This window comes from Lentinula edodes (genome assembly GCF_021015755.1).
Source record: "Lentinula edodes strain Le(Bin) 0899 ss11 chromosome Unknown C8R40scaffold_50, whole genome shotgun sequence".
Taxonomy (NCBI): Eukaryota; Fungi; Basidiomycota; class Agaricomycetes; order Agaricales; family Omphalotaceae; genus Lentinula; species Lentinula edodes.
The window spans coordinates 141,487-160,334 of NW_025764356.1; the positions used below are offsets into that span (position 1 = coordinate 141,487).

The 18,848-nt window shown below is 41.6% G+C and overlaps 9 protein-coding genes across 9 annotated transcripts; 5 read left to right on the forward strand and 4 right to left on the reverse strand.

Annotated features, from left to right (window-relative positions):
• Positions 1-1,099: 1,099 nt before the first annotated feature.
• C8R40DRAFT_1058281 (uncharacterized protein) lies at positions 1,100-2,080 on the forward strand (the record flags this gene model as incomplete). Its single annotated transcript, XM_046225197.1, has 1 exon — positions 1,100-2,080. One exon carries the CDS (start codon positions 1,100-1,102, stop codon positions 2,078-2,080), a length of 981 nt encoding a protein of 326 aa, XP_046080985.1.
• Positions 2,081-3,796: 1,716 nt separating this feature from the next.
• Positions 3,797-4,522, forward strand: C8R40DRAFT_1017221 (uncharacterized protein; the record flags this gene model as incomplete). The annotated part of the gene is made up of 2 exons (XM_046222944.1): positions 3,797-3,959; positions 4,041-4,522. Coding segments are annotated over 2 exons (645 nt in total), but the record flags the coding sequence as incomplete, so codon positions are not given.
• Positions 4,523-5,453: 931 nt separating this feature from the next.
• Positions 5,454-6,641, forward strand: C8R40DRAFT_992659 (uncharacterized protein; the record flags this gene model as incomplete). Its single annotated transcript, XM_046236739.1, has 1 exon — positions 5,454-6,641. A coding segment is annotated over one exon (1,188 nt), but the record flags the coding sequence as incomplete, so codon positions are not given.
• A 1,147-nt stretch (positions 6,642-7,788) lies between these two features.
• Positions 7,789-8,736, reverse strand: C8R40DRAFT_1073696 (uncharacterized protein; the record flags this gene model as incomplete). The annotated part of the gene is given in 6 exon segments (XM_046226615.1): positions 7,789-7,851; positions 7,985-8,005; positions 8,066-8,152; positions 8,292-8,515; positions 8,535-8,566; positions 8,651-8,736. The coding sequence occupies 6 exon segments, from the start codon at positions 8,734-8,736 to the stop codon at positions 7,789-7,791; spliced, it is 513 nt and encodes a 170-aa protein (XP_046080988.1).
• Positions 8,737-9,345: 609 nt separating this feature from the next.
• C8R40DRAFT_1128684 (uncharacterized protein) lies at positions 9,346-10,094 on the forward strand. Its single transcript, XM_046229107.1, has 2 exons — positions 9,346-9,541; positions 9,601-10,094. The coding sequence occupies exons 1-2, from the start codon at positions 9,458-9,460 to the stop codon at positions 9,859-9,861; spliced, it is 345 nt and encodes a 114-aa protein (XP_046080989.1). The 5' UTR covers positions 9,346-9,457; the 3' UTR covers positions 9,862-10,094.
• On the reverse strand, positions 10,083-10,511 carry C8R40DRAFT_1258671 (uncharacterized protein; the record flags this gene model as incomplete). Its single annotated transcript, XM_046233798.1, has 1 exon — positions 10,083-10,511. The coding sequence occupies exon 1, from the start codon at positions 10,401-10,403 to the stop codon at positions 10,083-10,085; it is 321 nt and encodes a 106-aa protein (XP_046080990.1). The 5' UTR covers positions 10,404-10,511.
• Positions 10,512-11,705: 1,194 nt separating this feature from the next.
• On the reverse strand, positions 11,706-12,836 carry C8R40DRAFT_1240754 (uncharacterized protein; the record flags this gene model as incomplete). Its single annotated transcript, XM_046233528.1, has 8 exons — positions 11,706-11,807; positions 11,865-11,932; positions 11,985-12,072; positions 12,127-12,188; positions 12,244-12,275; positions 12,333-12,548; positions 12,616-12,624; positions 12,688-12,836. 8 exons carry the CDS (start codon positions 12,834-12,836, stop codon positions 11,706-11,708), a joined length of 726 nt encoding a protein of 241 aa, XP_046080991.1.
• Positions 12,837-12,916: 80 nt separating this feature from the next.
• On the forward strand, positions 12,917-14,810 carry C8R40DRAFT_1128696 (N,O-diacetylmuramidase). Its single transcript, XM_046229108.1, has 8 exons — positions 12,917-13,595; positions 13,644-13,778; positions 13,836-13,886; positions 13,952-14,048; positions 14,104-14,111; positions 14,175-14,298; positions 14,364-14,450; positions 14,505-14,810. The coding sequence occupies exons 1-8, from the start codon at positions 13,370-13,372 to the stop codon at positions 14,518-14,520; spliced, it is 744 nt and encodes a 247-aa protein (XP_046080992.1). The 5' UTR covers positions 12,917-13,369; the 3' UTR covers positions 14,521-14,810.
• Positions 14,811-15,217: 407 nt separating this feature from the next.
• Positions 15,218-18,170, reverse strand: C8R40DRAFT_1128707 (uncharacterized protein). Its single transcript, XM_046229109.1, has 19 exons — positions 17,532-18,170; positions 17,460-17,473; positions 17,304-17,408; positions 17,234-17,243; positions 17,157-17,174; positions 17,079-17,104; positions 16,997-17,022; positions 16,911-16,945; positions 16,822-16,858; positions 16,755-16,770; positions 16,658-16,697; positions 16,502-16,602; positions 16,388-16,447; positions 16,245-16,272; positions 16,133-16,190; positions 16,045-16,069; positions 15,832-15,988; positions 15,710-15,780; positions 15,218-15,639 (listed from the first exon to the last, which is right to left on the reverse strand). The coding sequence occupies exons 1-19, from the start codon at positions 17,697-17,699 to the stop codon at positions 15,621-15,623; spliced, it is 1,014 nt and encodes a 337-aa protein (XP_046080993.1). The 5' UTR covers positions 17,700-18,170; the 3' UTR covers positions 15,218-15,620.
• Positions 18,171-18,848: the final 678 nt, after the last annotated feature.

Consider the following 18,848-nt stretch of genomic DNA (forward strand, 5'->3'; position numbering starts at 1 on the left):
TTACTGTTTTTTTATCAGACCTGTGGGTTATCTCATTGGTGCGTTTGCCCGTATTTTTACTTGATCCATTGTTTAATTTCCTCCATATTGTTAGTCCATGATGTTAGTGATACTGTTGCATTACTCAGTTAGTTTTTTTTCAAATATTGTCCAACTTTTGACTAACTACCATATATTGTAGCTCAATCATCACACTGGTCTTCTTTCAATCTCATTTTTGTTACATGTAATTCATTTTGCAATTATCTGGTTTGTTGTCTGTATTATTCCTTATCTTGAAATGTGTCCCTACAATATCTACAATGAATCTCTCATGGTCCTTACTGTAACCTTTCTGGTTCAGTGTTCCTTTACTGTGACCTCTATGGTTCAGTGTCCTTTTACTGTGACCTCAATGGTTCAGTGTTGCATTACTGTGACTCTCATAGTCCAGTGTCCTTTTACAGTAGCCTTAGTGGTCTTATGTGTTTTGAATGTGGCCTTTATATCTTATTGTTACTTCATTGTAACTTTCATGGTTCAGTATCACTTCCTTGAAATTGAGTATATAAATTCTCAGCCCATGCAAAGAAACTTTGGTGGGGGTAGGCCTCCCAATAAATTAAAAGGTGGACTGGCATCTACTTTGATTATTGAACCATTTACTTTTACTTGTCCTATTCAAAAAACAAATACTGCACCCCCTAAAATGAATGACAAACTCACTTTCAAATTTCCACCTCCTCCTATTTCCAGGTCTCATATGGCTGGTGTTATTGATAAATGGTGTAAGTCTAGCACTGCTGTACATTTTGAAGAGGCAGGTTGTGCTGTATGTGGGCAGCTTACTTTGTGCACTGATCTTTCAGCTCTCAAGAATATGAAGAATTACCTGCATCTACTAGAAGCTCAATCTGTTACCCGGGCTTTCAGAGATTCTCCAAATGAGCCAATTTCTGATATTAAAGGTCCAGTATTAGACAAATCAGCTGGTGATAGAATTTGCAATAATTGTCGTTCTTCTTTGAGGTCTGGAAATGTACCCAAGCTAGCATTATGTAAAGGTCTTTGGTTGGGTGATATTCCAGATGAACTTAAAAACTTGACTTTCTATGAAAAAATGTTGATTGCAAGAGTCCGTCATACTAAATGTTTTGTCAGAGTTCAAAAAGGTTCTACTAATTATTCCAAATTGGTGTCCAATGTCATAGCATTTGAGAATCCCATTCCCAAAATATATGACACTTTACCTCCCCCCAGAGAAGAAATTGAGGAGGTACTAGCTGTCATGTTTTCAGGTTCTACAAAGCCAACCCAAGATGATTATGCCTGTGCTCTATTGCTTGTGCGCCGCAATGTTGTTGCCAAGGCACTCCAAGTCTTGATACTCAATCATTTTGACTATAATGATGTTGTATTTTCATCAGCTAATCTGGATAGCTATGCTGATAATGTTCCAATTGTTGCCATTGAATATTTCCAGAAAGGTTCTAATAGAAATGCTGAAGGTGTTAGTGTACATGATGATTTGAATGATGATGGTACTGAGGAAGGTACTTGTGTCTTCACTGTTCATGGAATAGTTGGTCCTTCAATAAAAAATATGACAAGGGACCAAATGATTGGTATTGCAGCTATGCATCTTGATAATGAAGGCAAATTTATGCGCACATTACATGCTGAAAATCCTGAAAGTCTGTGGAATAATCCTCAATTGTATCCAAAAATGTTTCCTTGGCTTTTTCCCTTTGGACTTGGAGGCATTGGTACTTCAAATATTAAATCATTTTCAGAATCTTCTCATCTCAACTTTTTACTCTTATATCATGACAAGTGTTTCCAGCTTGATCCAAATTTCCCATTAATTGCTTTCAATCATCAACAAGTCAAAGCCAGCAGTTCACAGTCCTACCTTCTTGCTGAGTCTAATAAATTTGATGAAGTTAGTAATCGATTTTTGTCTATTGATAAGTCTGTTTTACAAAATATTGCAACCCGTATGGCCAATGGTGAGCATGTCAAGCCAGCCAATGATTCAGAAATTCAATGTTTTAGGCTATTAGGTGATTTGAGTCATGCTGGTGCCAAGACACAAGTGTGAGGCCTGGCACAAAAGGCCTGCTCTCGTCCTATCTGGACTGGGCCTAAGCAAGCAGGACAGCTGCCTAGGCCGTACAAGGGGAGGTGGGATAAGTGCCGCTACTGGTGTAGGGAGCCTGACCAGTGGTGGTTGCGGAGCTTGGGTGGACCTAGCCAAAGGTCCTGGAGTGGGGGAAGGAGGTGTAGTTGGTGAGGATGGAGGTGGTTGGGGGTGTGGAGCCTCGACGTAGACTGTAAGTCGTAGGAGAGGCTCAGGAAGTTGAGAGAGGTGTTCAGAGAGGTGAGACAGAGAAGAGAAACAGAGGTGAAGGAAACAGAGTTGAGGGAAACAGATAAAGAGGAAATGTATGACAGGTGAGACGTGTCAGGCCCTGTTAGCAAGTACAAGTAGACTGTACTAACAGGGACCAAGCCAGGTTGGAAGAGTTTCCAGATAAGATTTGACAATAACACGCTGGGGAGCTCCAAGGGGAGTCCCCAGCCTAAATACTATACATGTGACAGCCATGTGGCATATTACATAATGGTAAAAGCGGACAAGGGGAGCTCTGGGTATACAGTGGGGAGATATAGGGAGGTAGTAAGGAGGAATATGATAGGTAAGGAAGCAAAATCAGGCAAGGCATGACAACAAGGTTCAATTAGTTCAAAGAAAAATATGCAGTCTGAAATTTGGTCTTTGATTAATCATATTGGTGGCCCCAGCTGGTATATTACTGTGTCTCCTTGTGATTTCAAACATCCTATTTGCATCTATTATGCAGATACTAAGGAAAAGTTTGATGTCCCTTTGAGGACTTCCTCAGAATGTCGACTTTTGATTAGCAACAATCCAGTTGCTGGTGCTCGATTTTTCCATTTACTGGTCAATTTATTTCTCAAGCATGTTGTAGATATTGAAAGCTCAGAAGGTGGCCTTTTTGGCCCCACAAGTGGCTACTACTGTACTGTAGAACAACAAGGCCGCCTTGCTCTTCATTTACATGGCTTAATATTCAATAGAAAATTATTGTCTCCTCAAGAAATACGTGACAAAATTTTAGATCCTGCCTCTTCATTTCAATCACAGTTGATTTCTTTCCTGGAAAGTGTTAGAATAGGTGAATTTTTAACTGGTTCACATGCTTATGTGAAGGAAACTGTTGCTTTGCAATCTAAGTCCAATATAAATTATATATCACCTGAGAGGACTTTGCCTACCCCTCCACCCCCATATTGTGATTGTGGTTTTACTGACTGCCACAAATGTAGCAATTTTCAACATTGGTTTGAAGAGTTCAAATGTACTGTTGATGATTTACTTTTGAAATCAAATGTTCATGATTGTTTTCGAGGTATCTCTCCTGATGGTTCTGTACTTAACCAGGATAAATTTGAGACTTCATGTCTAAATAATGCATATAAGAAATGCAAAGCTAGATTTCCAAGAGAGTGTTTCCAAAAAACTTCTGTAGACCCTGATAATGGCCATATTGATCTCAAGAAATTGGAAGAATGGTTGAATGATATCTCTCCTGGCTTAACATATTTGGTGCGAGGCAATACAGATGTAACATCTATTTTGTCTGGGACAGCTATCAAGTCTGCAGTAATATATATTGCTGATTATATTACAAAGACAGGCTTGAAAACACATGTCGTATTTGATAGTATCAAGACCATATTCGATAAAAGTACTGAGATCATTGATGGTTCTTTTAGTACAAAGGAAAAATCTAGGCGCCTTATCAGTCGCATTGTGAACTTATTATCCACAAAACTTGAGCTGGGAAGTCCAATGATCAGCTTATACTTACTGAAAAATCCTGACCATTACACTAGTCATAATTTTATTCCTTTCTACTGGAAAACATATGTTTCAACAGCTAGATCTTTCTTTGGTGAGAATGATTCAACTTCAGAGCCAAAACTCATTCTTACAAAACGCTGGGATAAAATTGTTGGACTATCCTCTTCATTAGACTATACTCATCGTCCTGTGCAGCATGTCAACTATAATTTATATAACTGGGTCTGTTCTTTCTACAAGGTAGCAAAACGTAAAAGTAAGGATGAAGTGTTATCTGATCCTGAAACTGAATTAAAGCATTCTAAATCTGCAAAATCCACAAAGGGTCTACCATTTTTAGCTGGTCATCCTTTGGTTGAAACACATGTCATTTCTACTAGACGCAACTCATCTATAACTGTACCAAACTTTATAGGAGCACTTCCTCGTCCCAATAAAGATGATAGAGAGTACTATTGTTGTACAATGTTAACCTTATTCTGCCCTTGGAGGACAGGAGAAGACTTGAAGAAAAAAGACCAGTCCTGGCATGAAGCCTTTGAAGCTTATAATTTTTGTGAACAAAGTCAATTGTATATGAAAAATATGAATATCCGATTTGAATGCTTGGATGCACGTGATGATTTTCGTGCTCAATTGAAGTCAGGAAAGCTTGATATTACTAAGCTTCCTTCATCCATTCCTATTCAATTACATGCAGATATGGTAAATAAACTGGATGGCTCTCATTCAGATATGAATTCATCTGATATAGAGGATATTGGTCACAATTATGATCAATATACTGAGGACAAAAAAGGTAATTTCTTTCTCAAAAGAGAATCTGCTATGAGGGTGATGAAAGATATGTTATTTAATATTGGTTGGGTTACACCATTAACTGGTAGTGTACAATCAAAGTCCATTACCATATGTCCCCCTGAACTATTGCCCAAAGAGAAACCTCAGCACTGGGATCTCATTCTAAAAGGTATGAGAGACCAAGTATTGGCAACTCGAGACAAAGACAGGGGATTACCTCCTTCTGACAACAATGAAAAACTGAATGATCCTGGAAAATATAGGCCCAATATTGTGGAAATTTGCGACAAGCATTATTTTGATAAATTGGGAATAGACTATGGAAGTGTCAAAGAGCTGACTTTGAATATAATTAAATGTCATAAGCTCAATAATGAGCAGGAGCGGGCTTTCAGAATCATAGCACAACATTCTGCTGGTTTGGTATCAGAACCTCTATATATATATTGGAGGCATGGGGGGTACTGGAAAATCACAAGTTATCAAAGCAGTGTTGCAATTTTTTGCTGATCATAACAGTTCTTTTGCCATTGTTACTTCAGCACCTACTGGAAATGCAGCTGCATTGTTGGGTGGTTCTACTTATCATTTCCTTTTAGGGTTAAATAACAAAGTTGAAGAAGTTGGAAGAGGCACTATGGCTCAGGTTTGTGCAAGGTTAGAGCATATCCAGTATATGATATTAGATGAAGTATCCATGCTTAGTTGCTCAGATCTGTATCGCATATCAGTGCAATTATGTGAAGCTAAGAATAAACATGATATAGCTTTTGGAGGTATGAATATGATCTTTGCAGGTGACTTTGCTCAACTACCACCTGTAGGTGGAGAATCTGTATCCTTATATTCATATAGGAGGCCCACTGATGCAAATAAATACAATGGACAATGTGCTGCAATGGGCAAATCACTTTGGCATAATGTAACTCATGTTGTAATTTTGCGCAAAAATATGAGAAATACAGGGTTGTCAAAGGCTGATATTAGCTTTAGATTGGCATTGGATAATATGCGATACAAATCTTGTACTAAAGAGGACATAGGTTTTCTGAATACATTGGTTTCCTCCAAATCTCCTGGTAGACCTTTTGTAGGAAAAAGTCCTTGGCGTGATGCAGCTATTATTGTAGGTGAAAATAAACATAAAGATGAGATAAATAGACTAGGTTGCTTACGTTTTGCTGCAGATACAAATCAGATCCTTACTCATTTTTATAGTGATGATCTTGCATCTAGTAATGCAGATCAACCTATGAATGTTAAATCCAAAAATAAGAAACAAGTCAAGTCATCCATATCAAAAGAACTCCAACATCACCTTTGGGAGTTGCCAACCTGTGCTCATGAAACTCATGCACCCCCTGTGTTATCACTATGTATAGGTTTACCAATTATTATTCGACATAATATTGCAACTGAACTTTCAATTACAAAAGGTCAAAGAGGTACTGTATATGCATGGCATGAAAGCACAGGTGCATTTGGTCAATGTATATTGGATGTACTTTTTGTTCTTTTGGATAATCCTCCAACACCGATTCATGTGCCTGGTTTACCTCCCAATGTTGTACCTTTGACTAGACGCAAAACCAAAGGGATTGTTACACTAAAAAATGATGTCAAAATATCTGTCACAAGGAATCAGGTTGATATACTTCCTGGATTTTCTATGACAGCATATGCATCACAAGGACAAGGTCTAAATCCTAATGCAACTGATCTCAATACCTTGAATGATCATCATGCAATATATACTGCTTTGTCTAGAAGTAGGACTGCTGCTTCAACTGTTATTCTCCAAGGTTTTGACTCAAGACTAATTACTGGTGGTGCAAGTGGTCCATTACGAAAAGAATATAGAGAATTAGAAATGTTAAATGAGATAACCTGTCTGAGATATGAAGGTGCATTAGACCCATCAGTAGTAGGTATCACAAGAAATTTATTGATTGAGAGTTTTTTAGCTTGGAAAGGCACAACCTATGTTCCAAGCCAAGTCCATTCTGCTGTGAGTTGGTCTGCCAAAGATCCATATGTACAACAATCAGAAAAGCCACTGTCTTGGTCTAAAATTTATAAAAAGGCTATGCAAAAACTTATGAAGCAGAATAAAAAATCTAATATTGGTGATGATACTACCTGTTCTCTTGCACCTCCTCCACAAATTACACCACTCAACATTACATCTGTAGTAAACAGCAAGAAGAGAAAAGTGTCTGATTTATATTGTTCCTCTGAAATTCCACTGCCTTCAGCTGTCAAGAAGCAAAATACAAATCACCGCAAAATATCACCCAGCAATAAATTACGTCGCTCATCAGCAGGTAGGCAAGCTTCACTAAGACGAAGCAAAAAGAATATAATCAACTCCGATTTTGCAAATCCAACACAGTTGGCTAACCTTCCAATAAGTTTGTTATGGTCAAATAATAGCTGTGCTTTTGACTCTGTTGTAACAATTCTCCTACATATTTGGATGGAGACAAATATTACTGGAGATGAATATACCAACTTACCTCAATTAATCAAAGGTTTCTCTGAATATAGACAGGGTAAACATACACTTGAATCAGTACGTGATAGCTTAAGGTCTTTACTCAATTCAAGAAGACCCAGAGAGTTCAGCTTGACAGGCTTTTGCTCCTGCATTACTATTCTTGAGGAAATGTTGAAAATGAAAAGTTCTTTCATGACTACCAAGCTTCAATGTGAACAAGGTCATTTGTCAAAGCGCCGCCCTCATAATTTGAAGCACAGTTTACTAGAGGACCATCGTCTAGTCTTACCAACTTCTACTAATGAATGGATTAGTGTAAATAGTCCTGCCTCATCTAACCTACTATGTGATTCTTGCCATGGCTCTTTGAGAAAATTCTTTCATATTGAATGTGCACCTAATGTTCTAGCTTTTGCCTGTGATGGAAGACCACACCTGATCATTGACAATATTGTTCATTTGAGATATAATAATGAAGACTTTATGTATGTACTCAAGGGTGTCATTTATTATATTCCAATGAGGGAACATTTCATATCTCGTATTGTTAGCAGTGAAAATGTAATTTACATTTATGATGGTATGTTCAACAATGGAGTACCTGTACTTGAACATTCCAATCTCAATGAGATAGATTGGGCCCAATGTCAGTCAGGTTCTGCTTCTGCTGTGATTTATTCCAGATCTAATAATTAATTATGCCAGTAGTCAATTCTTATCATATATCATTTCTCATTCTATACAACCAAAACAACCAGCCGAGTTTTGCCATGCTGTGCAGTGGCCTACAATCGCATGTAACTTACAATTTAACTGACATTCTCCTTCACCTCGACATCCTCCATTTGTTAATGTTTTTATCTATACATGTACTAATTCATTGAACTCTCATAACGTACCGAGCTGATGCGCCGCGAATAATCGACGTAGTCAACTAAACTTTCTGATGACACCTCTCCTCTGTATTCTCCGGCACTGTCTAACTTCTAGCAAGGGAGGGTCAAGCAGGTTGTGATACGAGTCTATTGATTCCCCAGGCGACGCTATAGGTGTCACTGTAATCGCCGGAAGATTCGGAGGACCAGACGGAGAAGGCAAAGAGGTAAATTTTGTCAGAGACCTTACGGGAGGGTTTAGAAGGAAATACGGAGATGTACGCGGGGAAGAATTGTGATGAGAGTGGTAGGTATAAAGGACGTATGGATTGAAGGGAGGTTCGGAATCTACGGCGATATCCGCTGATGACGGTGACAATCCTGCAGTGTAATTGTCTCCTCCACGAAGCCTATTAGGCTCCCCAGTCTTGAGGAATCCTGGAATGGAAAGCCCCGGAGACGACAGAGGAATAACTAGTGACGAGGAAGTGACAGACTATTTGTTCTTTATCTTGGGTTTGGGATCTGTAAAGGGGTCTGAAGTAGTTGGATTTACGTGGAGCCATCCATGGCTATCTTTGTCAGCCTGGCTTTAATTTCATACCTCACTGTACTGCCGATCTCGCTTTCTTCTTCTTCTTGTTCTTCTTCGACCGCTTGTAAACGTGATAATATCGGAGGCGACGCCGACTCATTGCTGTAGATCACTGCTCCATAATCGTGAACAGCAAAATTTACTCACGTATATGGTTCAATCCTTCCGGTAGAAACTGGGGTCTCATAGTTATGGTCCTTTTATTCGAAGGTATGGTGCCTGTTCCTTTGTCATCACGAAGGGTTGAAGTAGTGAGTTCCGTGATGAGAGACTTCCAGAGACTTCCTGGCTCGGAGGAGGCACTAGGAGGCACTAGATATTGGCATGATCGGTTCCGGCAGAGTTCTCGACGCGGCAGTTTCAGAAGACCTATAATTTTCCTACCCGAGAGTAGCTGTGTCCCAGGCAAAACCTCATCCACTAACATAGAGCACTCAACAATGCTTCACTTTCTCCACATTGAGCTCGGTTGAGCGAACACTTGTCTTATCCGGCTGTCCCTCAATGGGACCGTGTCGGTGCTTTCCTTTCCTTTCCGAAGAAAAATTTGGAAACACGGGCCGGTTACTAGGCGTCTGCAAGCGTTCGGAGGGAATAGAATCTTCAACGCAAAAATCCCTCAGCAGCCGTCGGTAAACTTCGTGCTGTAACGACAAACTTCTTTTCCCATACCTCTTTAAAATCTGCCTCTGGCTGGTCCAAGGCCGAATCCATTGCGTTATCCAACAACCTGTAAGCCCATCTTCGATTTTTCTCCTTCTAATTTATCCTCGAACAGTAAACTTCCATTTCCGCCAGCATATCGAACCCAGTCACTACTAATGATCGTGCTCCTTGCGTACATTTTCTTCATCCTTGACTTTGTCACTACCGTGACGCTGGGTGCTACTATACCTCATTCTGCAGTGAGTATCTGGTGCATCTCAAGCTATGTCAAGTGTTAACCCACTCTTTCATATCCCAGATCATCAACGTTCGTACTCCGAGCGCAATCAAAGCCAAAGTCGTATTCCACTCTCAGGCTAGACGGATAGCCGGCGAAGATGAAGCAGAAGCCATCCGAGAGTACGGTATCGAGTATATACTCGAGCGAGCCGATCTAGGTACCGGTGGAAACACAATCGACATTCAGAACATTCAATATGTGGGCGATCCTGCGTTCAACAAGCGCGACGTTATAGATTTTGATGTATGGTGCATTCGGCTTAGTCACCACCAGTTTTGAACAACTGAACTGGCTGACTCAATTTCCAGTCCTTTTCTTATCCCTCTTACAGAAATGCTTCTATTAGATAGAGGAACAAAACTGTAAGAGCGATTTTTCTCAAAGTCAAAATTGACGAAGTAAGTTCCAGCCAAATGGCGCCCTTCCTAATTAGGAAGTATCAGGGTTAGGTTTACATCACGTGTTGCACTACATTACTCGTTCAATCTATGATTCTGTGTTCATGATGTATCAAATTGTACTGCTAGGGACTCGGGAATACGTCCATGAGATTTATACTTCTTTGAGCTGAAAGTCTCTACTTGCGCCTGAGCATATTTTGCATCAAGACCATCCCGATATACTGAAATCCATCTGGGTACACGATGCTCCCATCTGCGGATCATGATTGTCTCCCGGAGAACAGACTCCATGGCTTTTGGCATGTTTGCTTTTAATGTGTCAAATGTATAATCACAATGGTCACAGATGGCTTTGGCATTACGAGCTCTTTCTGCCCTGTCAAGTTGGCGCTGCTTGTTCTTTGTCTGACCACGAGTCATAAGGGAGAAAATGGGAAAGTGGATGGAAATTGACTGGTTACAGATATGTACCTACAGACATGCAGGCAGCAGTGTGTTATGCCATTCCTCTACTGCCGCCAACGATCGTTAAATGGATAATGAACATGTAAAATTCATTTAAACCAGACATATGATCTTAAAATTTTTTTCGAGACCTCGAATGGCGCCTGTTCGAAACTAGTGGTGACTAAGCCGGATGCACCATAGAATTTCCTGGAAAGGAGCTACCAACGCCTAACAAGGGGCAGATGTCTTGGACCTTGAACGCAAATAATGAACTGGAGCTCAACGCGAGGTTGGTCAACCCACAAGGAGTGATCATGGCTCTGATCAGTAAATGGAAGGTATTGCCCAATTCACGTACTTCATTCATGATACCGGTATGTCTGGGCGTGGATTGCGTATTCGTATTCATGCTCATAAATTTGCATTTGTTCCCTCGAAACAGAGTGGCGTAAACTCCAATCTTCCGAAGCCTGAGCCCAAGGAGTCAACAGGCCAAAAAGTGAAATGGGCCGATAAGCTCACATCCAAGAAAACCTTTGACCCTGATGATCCGTTGGAACCTAAGGGAGCTGGGGGAAGAAATTAGCACATAATGAATGATCTACGAACAACAGCGCGCGTTATCACTTGGTCGCTGCCGTCTTGCATTGCTACAAGCATTGGTCCTCCCTTATTCAAGTTCTTTGTTGAGTACATTGAATAGTACCAACTTCTCTTTAATTGAACTCTATCTCAGTCTTCTCAAAGATCCACCTGAAATCATGAATTTATGTATTCTATGTTGTACGTAGGGCATAGGGCAGGCAGGAACTAGGTCGGTAACGCGATGGTAGAACGATGGAGAAACCTTGGAACTATTATCCTTGATGAACTTCACCTTTGCCTGCATATACATATAATGACCACGATAGGTTGACATTCCACCAGTGATCACATGCATGACAACCCAATGATAAAATATACGGCAGACGATCTCTTGATCACCAGAGGAAAGTAGCGCGGGATCCAATGATTGCAGACAAATAGAGCGGCTGTGTCGCGGTCACCCCTAAGTGCAGCTGAATACTATGTGCAACGTAGATAAGCATTATTGTTACAGGTTTAAGAGATAACGAGGATAGTTCTGTGGAGGAGGTTCCGTGAGATGTCTGGAAGCCTGAAATTTCTTGAGTCGGGCTTCGATTAAGAGATTGCAATGTCTAAAAGTGAATTTGAGGAGCAGGTGCAGTGCGGCGTCAAAGGCGACGTCGTCTTCAACGTCACTAGCACAGTTGTTCAAGTCGGAGTCGAGTCTAGATCCTGAGGGAGTACGTCCAGCGGTCTCGTTGGTTGAGGTACACGAATAGTGAGGACGTCGGGACAAGCAGATGGATCACCCTCAGAATTGAAGGAGACATTGATCAATCAGTTTGGGGATCACAACTTGACATGCACATGGGGCTCTTCATGTCGTGTACCTGCTTGGTTTCGGCTGCGGGTCTTTGAGAATGAAACCGATAAAGCTGAAAATTATAACGGTCAACGAGAATTGCATATATATTGAATGATACTCACCTGGAACGGATTTATACTTCGATGGGCTCCTGAGAAATTCGTCCATTGAGGCGGTTCGTCGTTTGGCAATAGCCGCTGCAGTGTTTCTCTGCAAATACAATGAGTCGTCGATATTTCAACACTGAATTTCGACGGTTCTCACTTCTGCCACAGGAGCGAAATTAGTAACATCTCCTAGTATCCTGTGGCTACCCAACGTCGAGACTATGAAAATCATTGACTACAAAGTGTTCAAACGTCCGAAAAGCGATCAACGTACGTTTCTCTTTCAGCTTCCGTTCGAATGATTCCCTGTATATGTGTTAGGCCTCCGTCAGTGGACAAGATACATTGACCAGCAGATCTTACCAAGCCTGAGAAATATCAAGGAGTCCGTCCAGCAGTGCAGACCACGCCTCGTTGATGAACTCATCATCAAAGTCCACATCTCCTCGACCCACAGCACACAGTAGCAGATAATCAGGAGAAGGTCGTTTGGAATCCGGGCATTCATCGATGTGATTTGATTGAAACTTGAATCGCCTGTGGATTGTTGAATTCGAACGAGCCAATTGAAGTAGATACCTGAAAAAAAGTGAATGTAAGTACAACGAAAATGATTGAACAGTCATCCCCATAGCCAGAAACTCACGGCCAGAAACTGGGCCGAGTTAGTTCTTCCGTACGGCTCAGTCTTCAGAATTTTTGCTATCGCCGCCGATACTTTTGCGAGTCCAGCGTCGTACTCTGCATAGTTCCAAGTGAAATTTGTAGCGCGTCGTAATCGATCTCTAGAGGAGGTCTTGAGGTTGGGTTCTGATAGATACAAGCTGTTATAGATTGTTGCAAAGGAAAGCCAACATTTGGGGCCATAGGAAAAACAAATTGAGGAAGGATTACGAAGATGGTGGTTGAAAATAATGGAAAAGCTGTACCAGCGCTTGTGCGTGTCGGCCAACTTAAAATCGTTCTTCAACTTTCTGTACTGTGGACGCCAGCTATCAGCCCCCTGAGACTCGAAGAAAGGCGACGACCAGTACAGACTCTGACTTTGCCGTCACTATCGTCAGTGCTACGCTCAAACAAATCCTCCTGCAGTTATTGGTCCGACCTTCGAAGCTGTTCTGTTCTCAGAACAATCAAATTGGACACAACCATGACATTTTTTTTATCTTGGAGAGATGACCATCCTTGTTGTAAACATACATGGCATCTAATACTGTCATAGATTATGAAAATGCATACGAGTCGATGTCTGCTCATGTGGGGCTGTCGAAAGAAAGGAAGCCATGTTCTTGCAAACGTTGTTAGATCAATCAGCATGATTCAGAGGTCAAGAAGCGCATGGCTCATGTTGAGCATATGGGCCAGGCTCCATTGACAGATACTTTCCCTTGTATAAAGGGATGGCTAGACGTACATCCTTTGAGGGGCCGCCAACCATGTTCAAGTCTTTACTCCTCTTTTCCCTTCCCCTCGCCTGCCTCGCAGGTACCATACGGAAGCTTCATGAAAGGCAAATCTCCGGGCCAATGGGTGTTGATGTCTCTCACTTCCAGGGAACTATTGACTGGACATCAGTTGCCGCGAATGGGATCAGTTTTGTCTTTATAAAAGCCACCGAGGGGACCAGTCAGAAACACTTCATATCTTTTTCGAATTCCACTTACACTATTACAGCCTTCCTGGACCCTGATTTTTCCGATAACTATATCGGTGCTACTGATGCTGGTCTAATTAGGGGCGGCTACCATTTTGCACACCCAGACATTAGCTCTGGTGCTACTCAGGCAACATACTTCCTTGCTCATGGAGGTTCGTACTGTGCATTAGTGTTCTGTTCAAGACTCCCTTAACCTGCTCCTCAACCAGGCGGATGGTCCGCTGATGGTATCACCCTGCCGGGTATGCTGGATATTGAATGTGAGTGCTTCTTTCCTTGATACATTCTCTTGGGCCTTCGGTGTTTATCCTTGTTGAATTACCAGATAACCCAAGCGGCGATGAATGTTACGATCTTAGCACCTCTGCTATGGTCTCATGGATTCAGGACTTCTCCAATACCTATGAATCCCAAACGGGCAGGTAAGCTGATAGGTTTTTCTCGATGTTGAATTTTCCAAACTGAGTAATCAAACAGATTCCCAAGTCCGTTCATTAATTCGAGCCATCTTTTCCTGCTCGTCTGACTATATTATGTCGTATTTTTAGTCATTTACACAACTACCGATTGGTGGACGACTTGCACAGGAAATAGCGCCCTATTCGCGAATGACAATCCACTTTTCATAGCTCATTATGCCTCAAGCATCGGTACAATCCCGGCTGGTTGGTCGTAAGTTGATCCAAGGCTATCTGTACAAGTGAAGAATAGTTAACGGCAACATTTTCCTTCTTCAGTTTCGCGACCTTTTGGCAGTACAGCGACTCCGGCGCTAATCCTGGAGATCAGGATGTGTTTAATGGTAGTGCTGCAGGGCTGAAACTGTGAAAGATTTTTTACACCTCTCAGACGAGACAAACTCACGATACTTTGAGCAGAATAGCACAAGGATGATAGGCGATCTGTAGGTAGTACAACATGGCCAGTGATATTTTTCAGCCGTTGGATTTCCATGTTAACGTTACGACTAGAAGGAACAGAAGTGCTATCCTGAATGCATGTCTGCTGGCTGAATCGAGGGTGAAGTACCCTACTATGGTATTTATGGATATGCACTGTGCAAAGATATGCAACTCGTCAAAAATGCCTTTTTTCATAAGCATCCCTTGGCTCTAGCACTTTGGGGATTTTTTGAAATAATTATGGGATATTATACCTCATATCTAGCCTATAATTTCATCCATTTGTGGATTGAACATTGAGTACCAGAAGGAATACCTTCGAGACTGCATTGATGGCTCCCATCAATCATCCAGGAACAGAGGGTGAGCAAGATATATGGCTTAAAAAATGCATAGAGGTCCAAGACAATATTCCAAAGGCCCTAAATATGAATTTTTAAGGGCATAGACCTAGTGGATGAAGCATGACAAGGAAAATAAGAAGAAAAAAGTGCAATCATACCCGGGCTAAGGCCGACCGGTTGCATATCCTTAATTTTGCTCGGACATTGCCCGACACCAGCAGGAAATTCACAGAAAATCCCAGAAATTCACAGTAGTTGTGTTTAATTATGAGGAATCCATCTATCTAATTTTTTCTACAACAACTGCAGTGGTTCAAGGTGGGCAAGAGATCCCGTCTTATTTTGCATATCTTAAATTACCATAGTAATTGTTGAAAACAGTTTTGACCGAGAACAAACTCCGGCGTATGTCTATCTTGACGGACGTACCTTCTAAAGGGCTTGATCATCGCTATGAAAAGTTGAGCGAACAAGCGGAATTAATAGCGGCTCGATCGCAGGAAGAAATATACCGGTTGGGTCGTGAATATATGGCAGTTCAAAAATTCAAGTAAAAATTGACCCGCCCAACCCCCTCCCACTATTTGGTTGGTATCCGTTTGATTCGATGGTATATCGATCGAAATCGAATGCATGTGCTACCCTACGCACAACTAATACAAGTTACAACGTCTGAGCGTTGTTTTCGGGCCAGAACGAACAACTATTAATATACATAATCCATATACCTACATTCAAATTATTTTGATCAAACCTCAGTTGAGTATCTAGACACGCATATGAACCGAAAGATTGTTAGGAATGTCGTGTGAACCAGAAAACAATAACTGAACGCACTTTCCAAAGCTGGTATTTTGGGGAGCAAACGTATTGAGCGGTATCGAACGGTGTTGATCAATTTCCTGTTTCTGATGCTTAAAATTGAGCATCTTCTCTGCTCAGACCCGAAAGGTTCGTACCGTGGCGCTAGTTGTCGTGTAAGCTGTTTCCCAGCCATCCATGTCGGTGGGTCCCATCGACGGTACTCTCGTTCCCAAGTGAAACATATTTGTACGGTTTGTAGTTGTGTTTTGCTTATCTGTTCCCCTTCCACGAACCACGCGACGGGTGTTCAGTCTGGATACACGGCAGAAAGTATGAGGGTCTGTCACAGCGAAGCACAAGGATCTTACGTTGCCATGAAAGAAATCGCATACACTTCAAAACGACACCATCAGTCTCGACTGCGCCCAATGACGAGATTAAGGGGGAAGTACATACATTTGCTCAGAATGAAAAATACCGCGATGAAGATGAGATTACTGGGCATGAGATTGTACTGGTCACATATTCAGCAATCACAGTAAGCAATATGGTGGAAGGATTAACCCACTAGAACCACCGTAGTAACACTGATGACACTGCGATCGATGTCATCAGTTTGATATTCTATAGCATGATAGAAGCAGAAGAAAAGACCTGATAACAGGAGTCCGTCAGTTGTTCTAAATCCATCAAGATGGGTGAACGCGTTACCTAGTCAAAGCGCCCGTGTTAATTGCATATTTTATTAGACTGCTGACCAGAGAATCAGATCTATGGCAGGACGAGTGTCAGTTGTGGAGCCAAGGAAAGAAAGCATATGCTTACTGGCGATAACCGGTACGCAGTTTATTGAGGAAGTAGCACAGAGCAAGAGCAGTGACAATGTCTGTTAGGACTCCGACACCAAGCGCGATAGTTCCTAAGACCTGTGTACCAAGAGTTAGAAATGATTTTCGAAAAGACCAAATGCGCCGTACGCACGCGCAACCTCACAACCGAAAATACATCTGGAAGCATAAACCTTGCAAAAAACAAAGTTTTGAGCCGAGTGTAAGATTCGGATCCTGATCAAACTCACGATTTTACAGTGAAGACTGAAGTACGATTCAGTAAAGCAAGTCAGAAATGTCGATCGAATAACTGACCAATTGACAAGGACAAGCCACCGATAGCAAGAACCATCTTAGATGTATTTCAGTATTGTCAGGCCTTCTTGTTCATCATCGACACTCACGATCAAGCCGGTGATCCAGAAGTTTCGTTGACTGACTGATGGAACCTCAGAATACCTTTACTTGGAAAGCAGGAACGAAAACTTACAGCGCCATACTCTCAGTGCAAAGGAGCTATAACAGAAGGTCCGGTCAAAATGAAAAGAAAGACTAAAACGACGCGCGCTCACATCTTGACTATTGTGCCCACGACAGACTAGAACGTTGTTGAGTAAGGTATTTTGTCGTAAGGAATGAACTCCGCGTACCCCCAATGTTTGTTGTAACTATTGGATATTGTTGTCACATCAGTTATGTGTCCCCTTCGTTGAATACTATCACTCACAATGAATGACCTGAAAATTTCTGAGTCAGACGTTTTGGTGTTATGCATACAGTGATGCTCGAATACGGACCATGTTTGAGCTCCCTCTATAAGCGTAAGAGGATTCGAGAAGTTCGAGATTCCATAATGATAATAAATTTGGCCAATAAGAGCTTGATCTACTGTTTCTAGAGTTCTGTGACGACGTCGATTCCGATGTAATAATTTCAGGACGATATACACGTACAAGATTAACAGGACCTGCAAAATTGGAGTTGTTTAGTTCAACAAGCCTAAGGGGAAAAACGCAAGGACGAACGATGAACTTGTAGACCGGTCTATCCAATGGATAATTGGCAAGATATGTGTAGATTTGACTCAAGAGAATGCCATAGATACAACAAGCCATGGCAAATCCGACAAAGAGAGCACCCAGCGTGTTATCAATTGTCACCTCCGGAGACACTGTTGTGACCGATTGCGCCATGGCGGACGACAAGGAGCGGGTATCAGAAGTGGTCAGGAGAAAGGAAAGGATACAGAGTGGGATTTGATTTCGCAGATGGATTTGAAAACCCTATATCTATTGTGGAAAATCCAGAATTGCCACGGGAAACCAACCGCGTGCTAATGGATACATAATTAGAGTGCTATGTAATTGGATTTTCGGAAATGGAAACGACACGACGGCTCAACGGAGACGTACTATCCGGTTGTGAAGTTGAGCTCACAACTAGGTGCCTTTGAAATCAAATAAATAGGGCCCTGTCGAGCACTGAGATGAGGTGCGATTGAAAGGAAAAGATGAAGAACGGCATTTACTAATTGAGGGTCGAAGTATGGCGGCAGAATTCATCAAAAAATATTGCTCCAACCGATCAAACATTGCCGTGGGACTTTCGACTTGGGCATCTTGACTTTGACTTTTTGCCGTCCTTTGCACATTGCGTGCAAGAGCATGAAAGTCGATATGTTAAGGATAGAGCAATTTTGCATAATTTATAACGTATTACTTTCAACAAGTTTAGTGACTATTTGAGCTTCACACTGGTATACTATTGCATCTAGATGCTCTGAATTAAATTTGTTACATCAATTAGAAAAGAATTGGCGTTGAGTATCAGCACAAATTTCAACCACTGTCATCAATTAGCGTCTCAAGTGGTGACAATTTGTGATTTTTGATACAATATTTGTTGTTCCAGGATCTCAAGCAACTCGGTTGAGATGGCTCTTAAAATCGTCGTTAGACGTATGGTTTGCCCTTCCAGAAGAAGTGTTTTTCCTCCCATCTGGTCGTTCTTTCTGCTTCCTCTTCGCATTTGTTTTGTTTTTGTATCATTTTCCATCATATTGCCACATCCTCATCCTCTTGCCATCGGTGAGTTTCTGTTGGAATCCAACCCATATCTTCATCCGAATTTGACCACTTTTGTAGAAACATGTCCGGACTTGATCCAGGTCAAGTTGAGGCCTTCCTCCGAAGTCACCCCGGCCTCCTTGCACAGCTTTTTCAGCAATCACAAGTTTCTGCGCATTCTACTCAGCCTCCGTCACCTGGTGTCATCACCTTGGATCCAACTGCAGCCGTTACTCATCATGGCGGAGCAAGCAGCATCTCCCCAAGTCAGCCTAG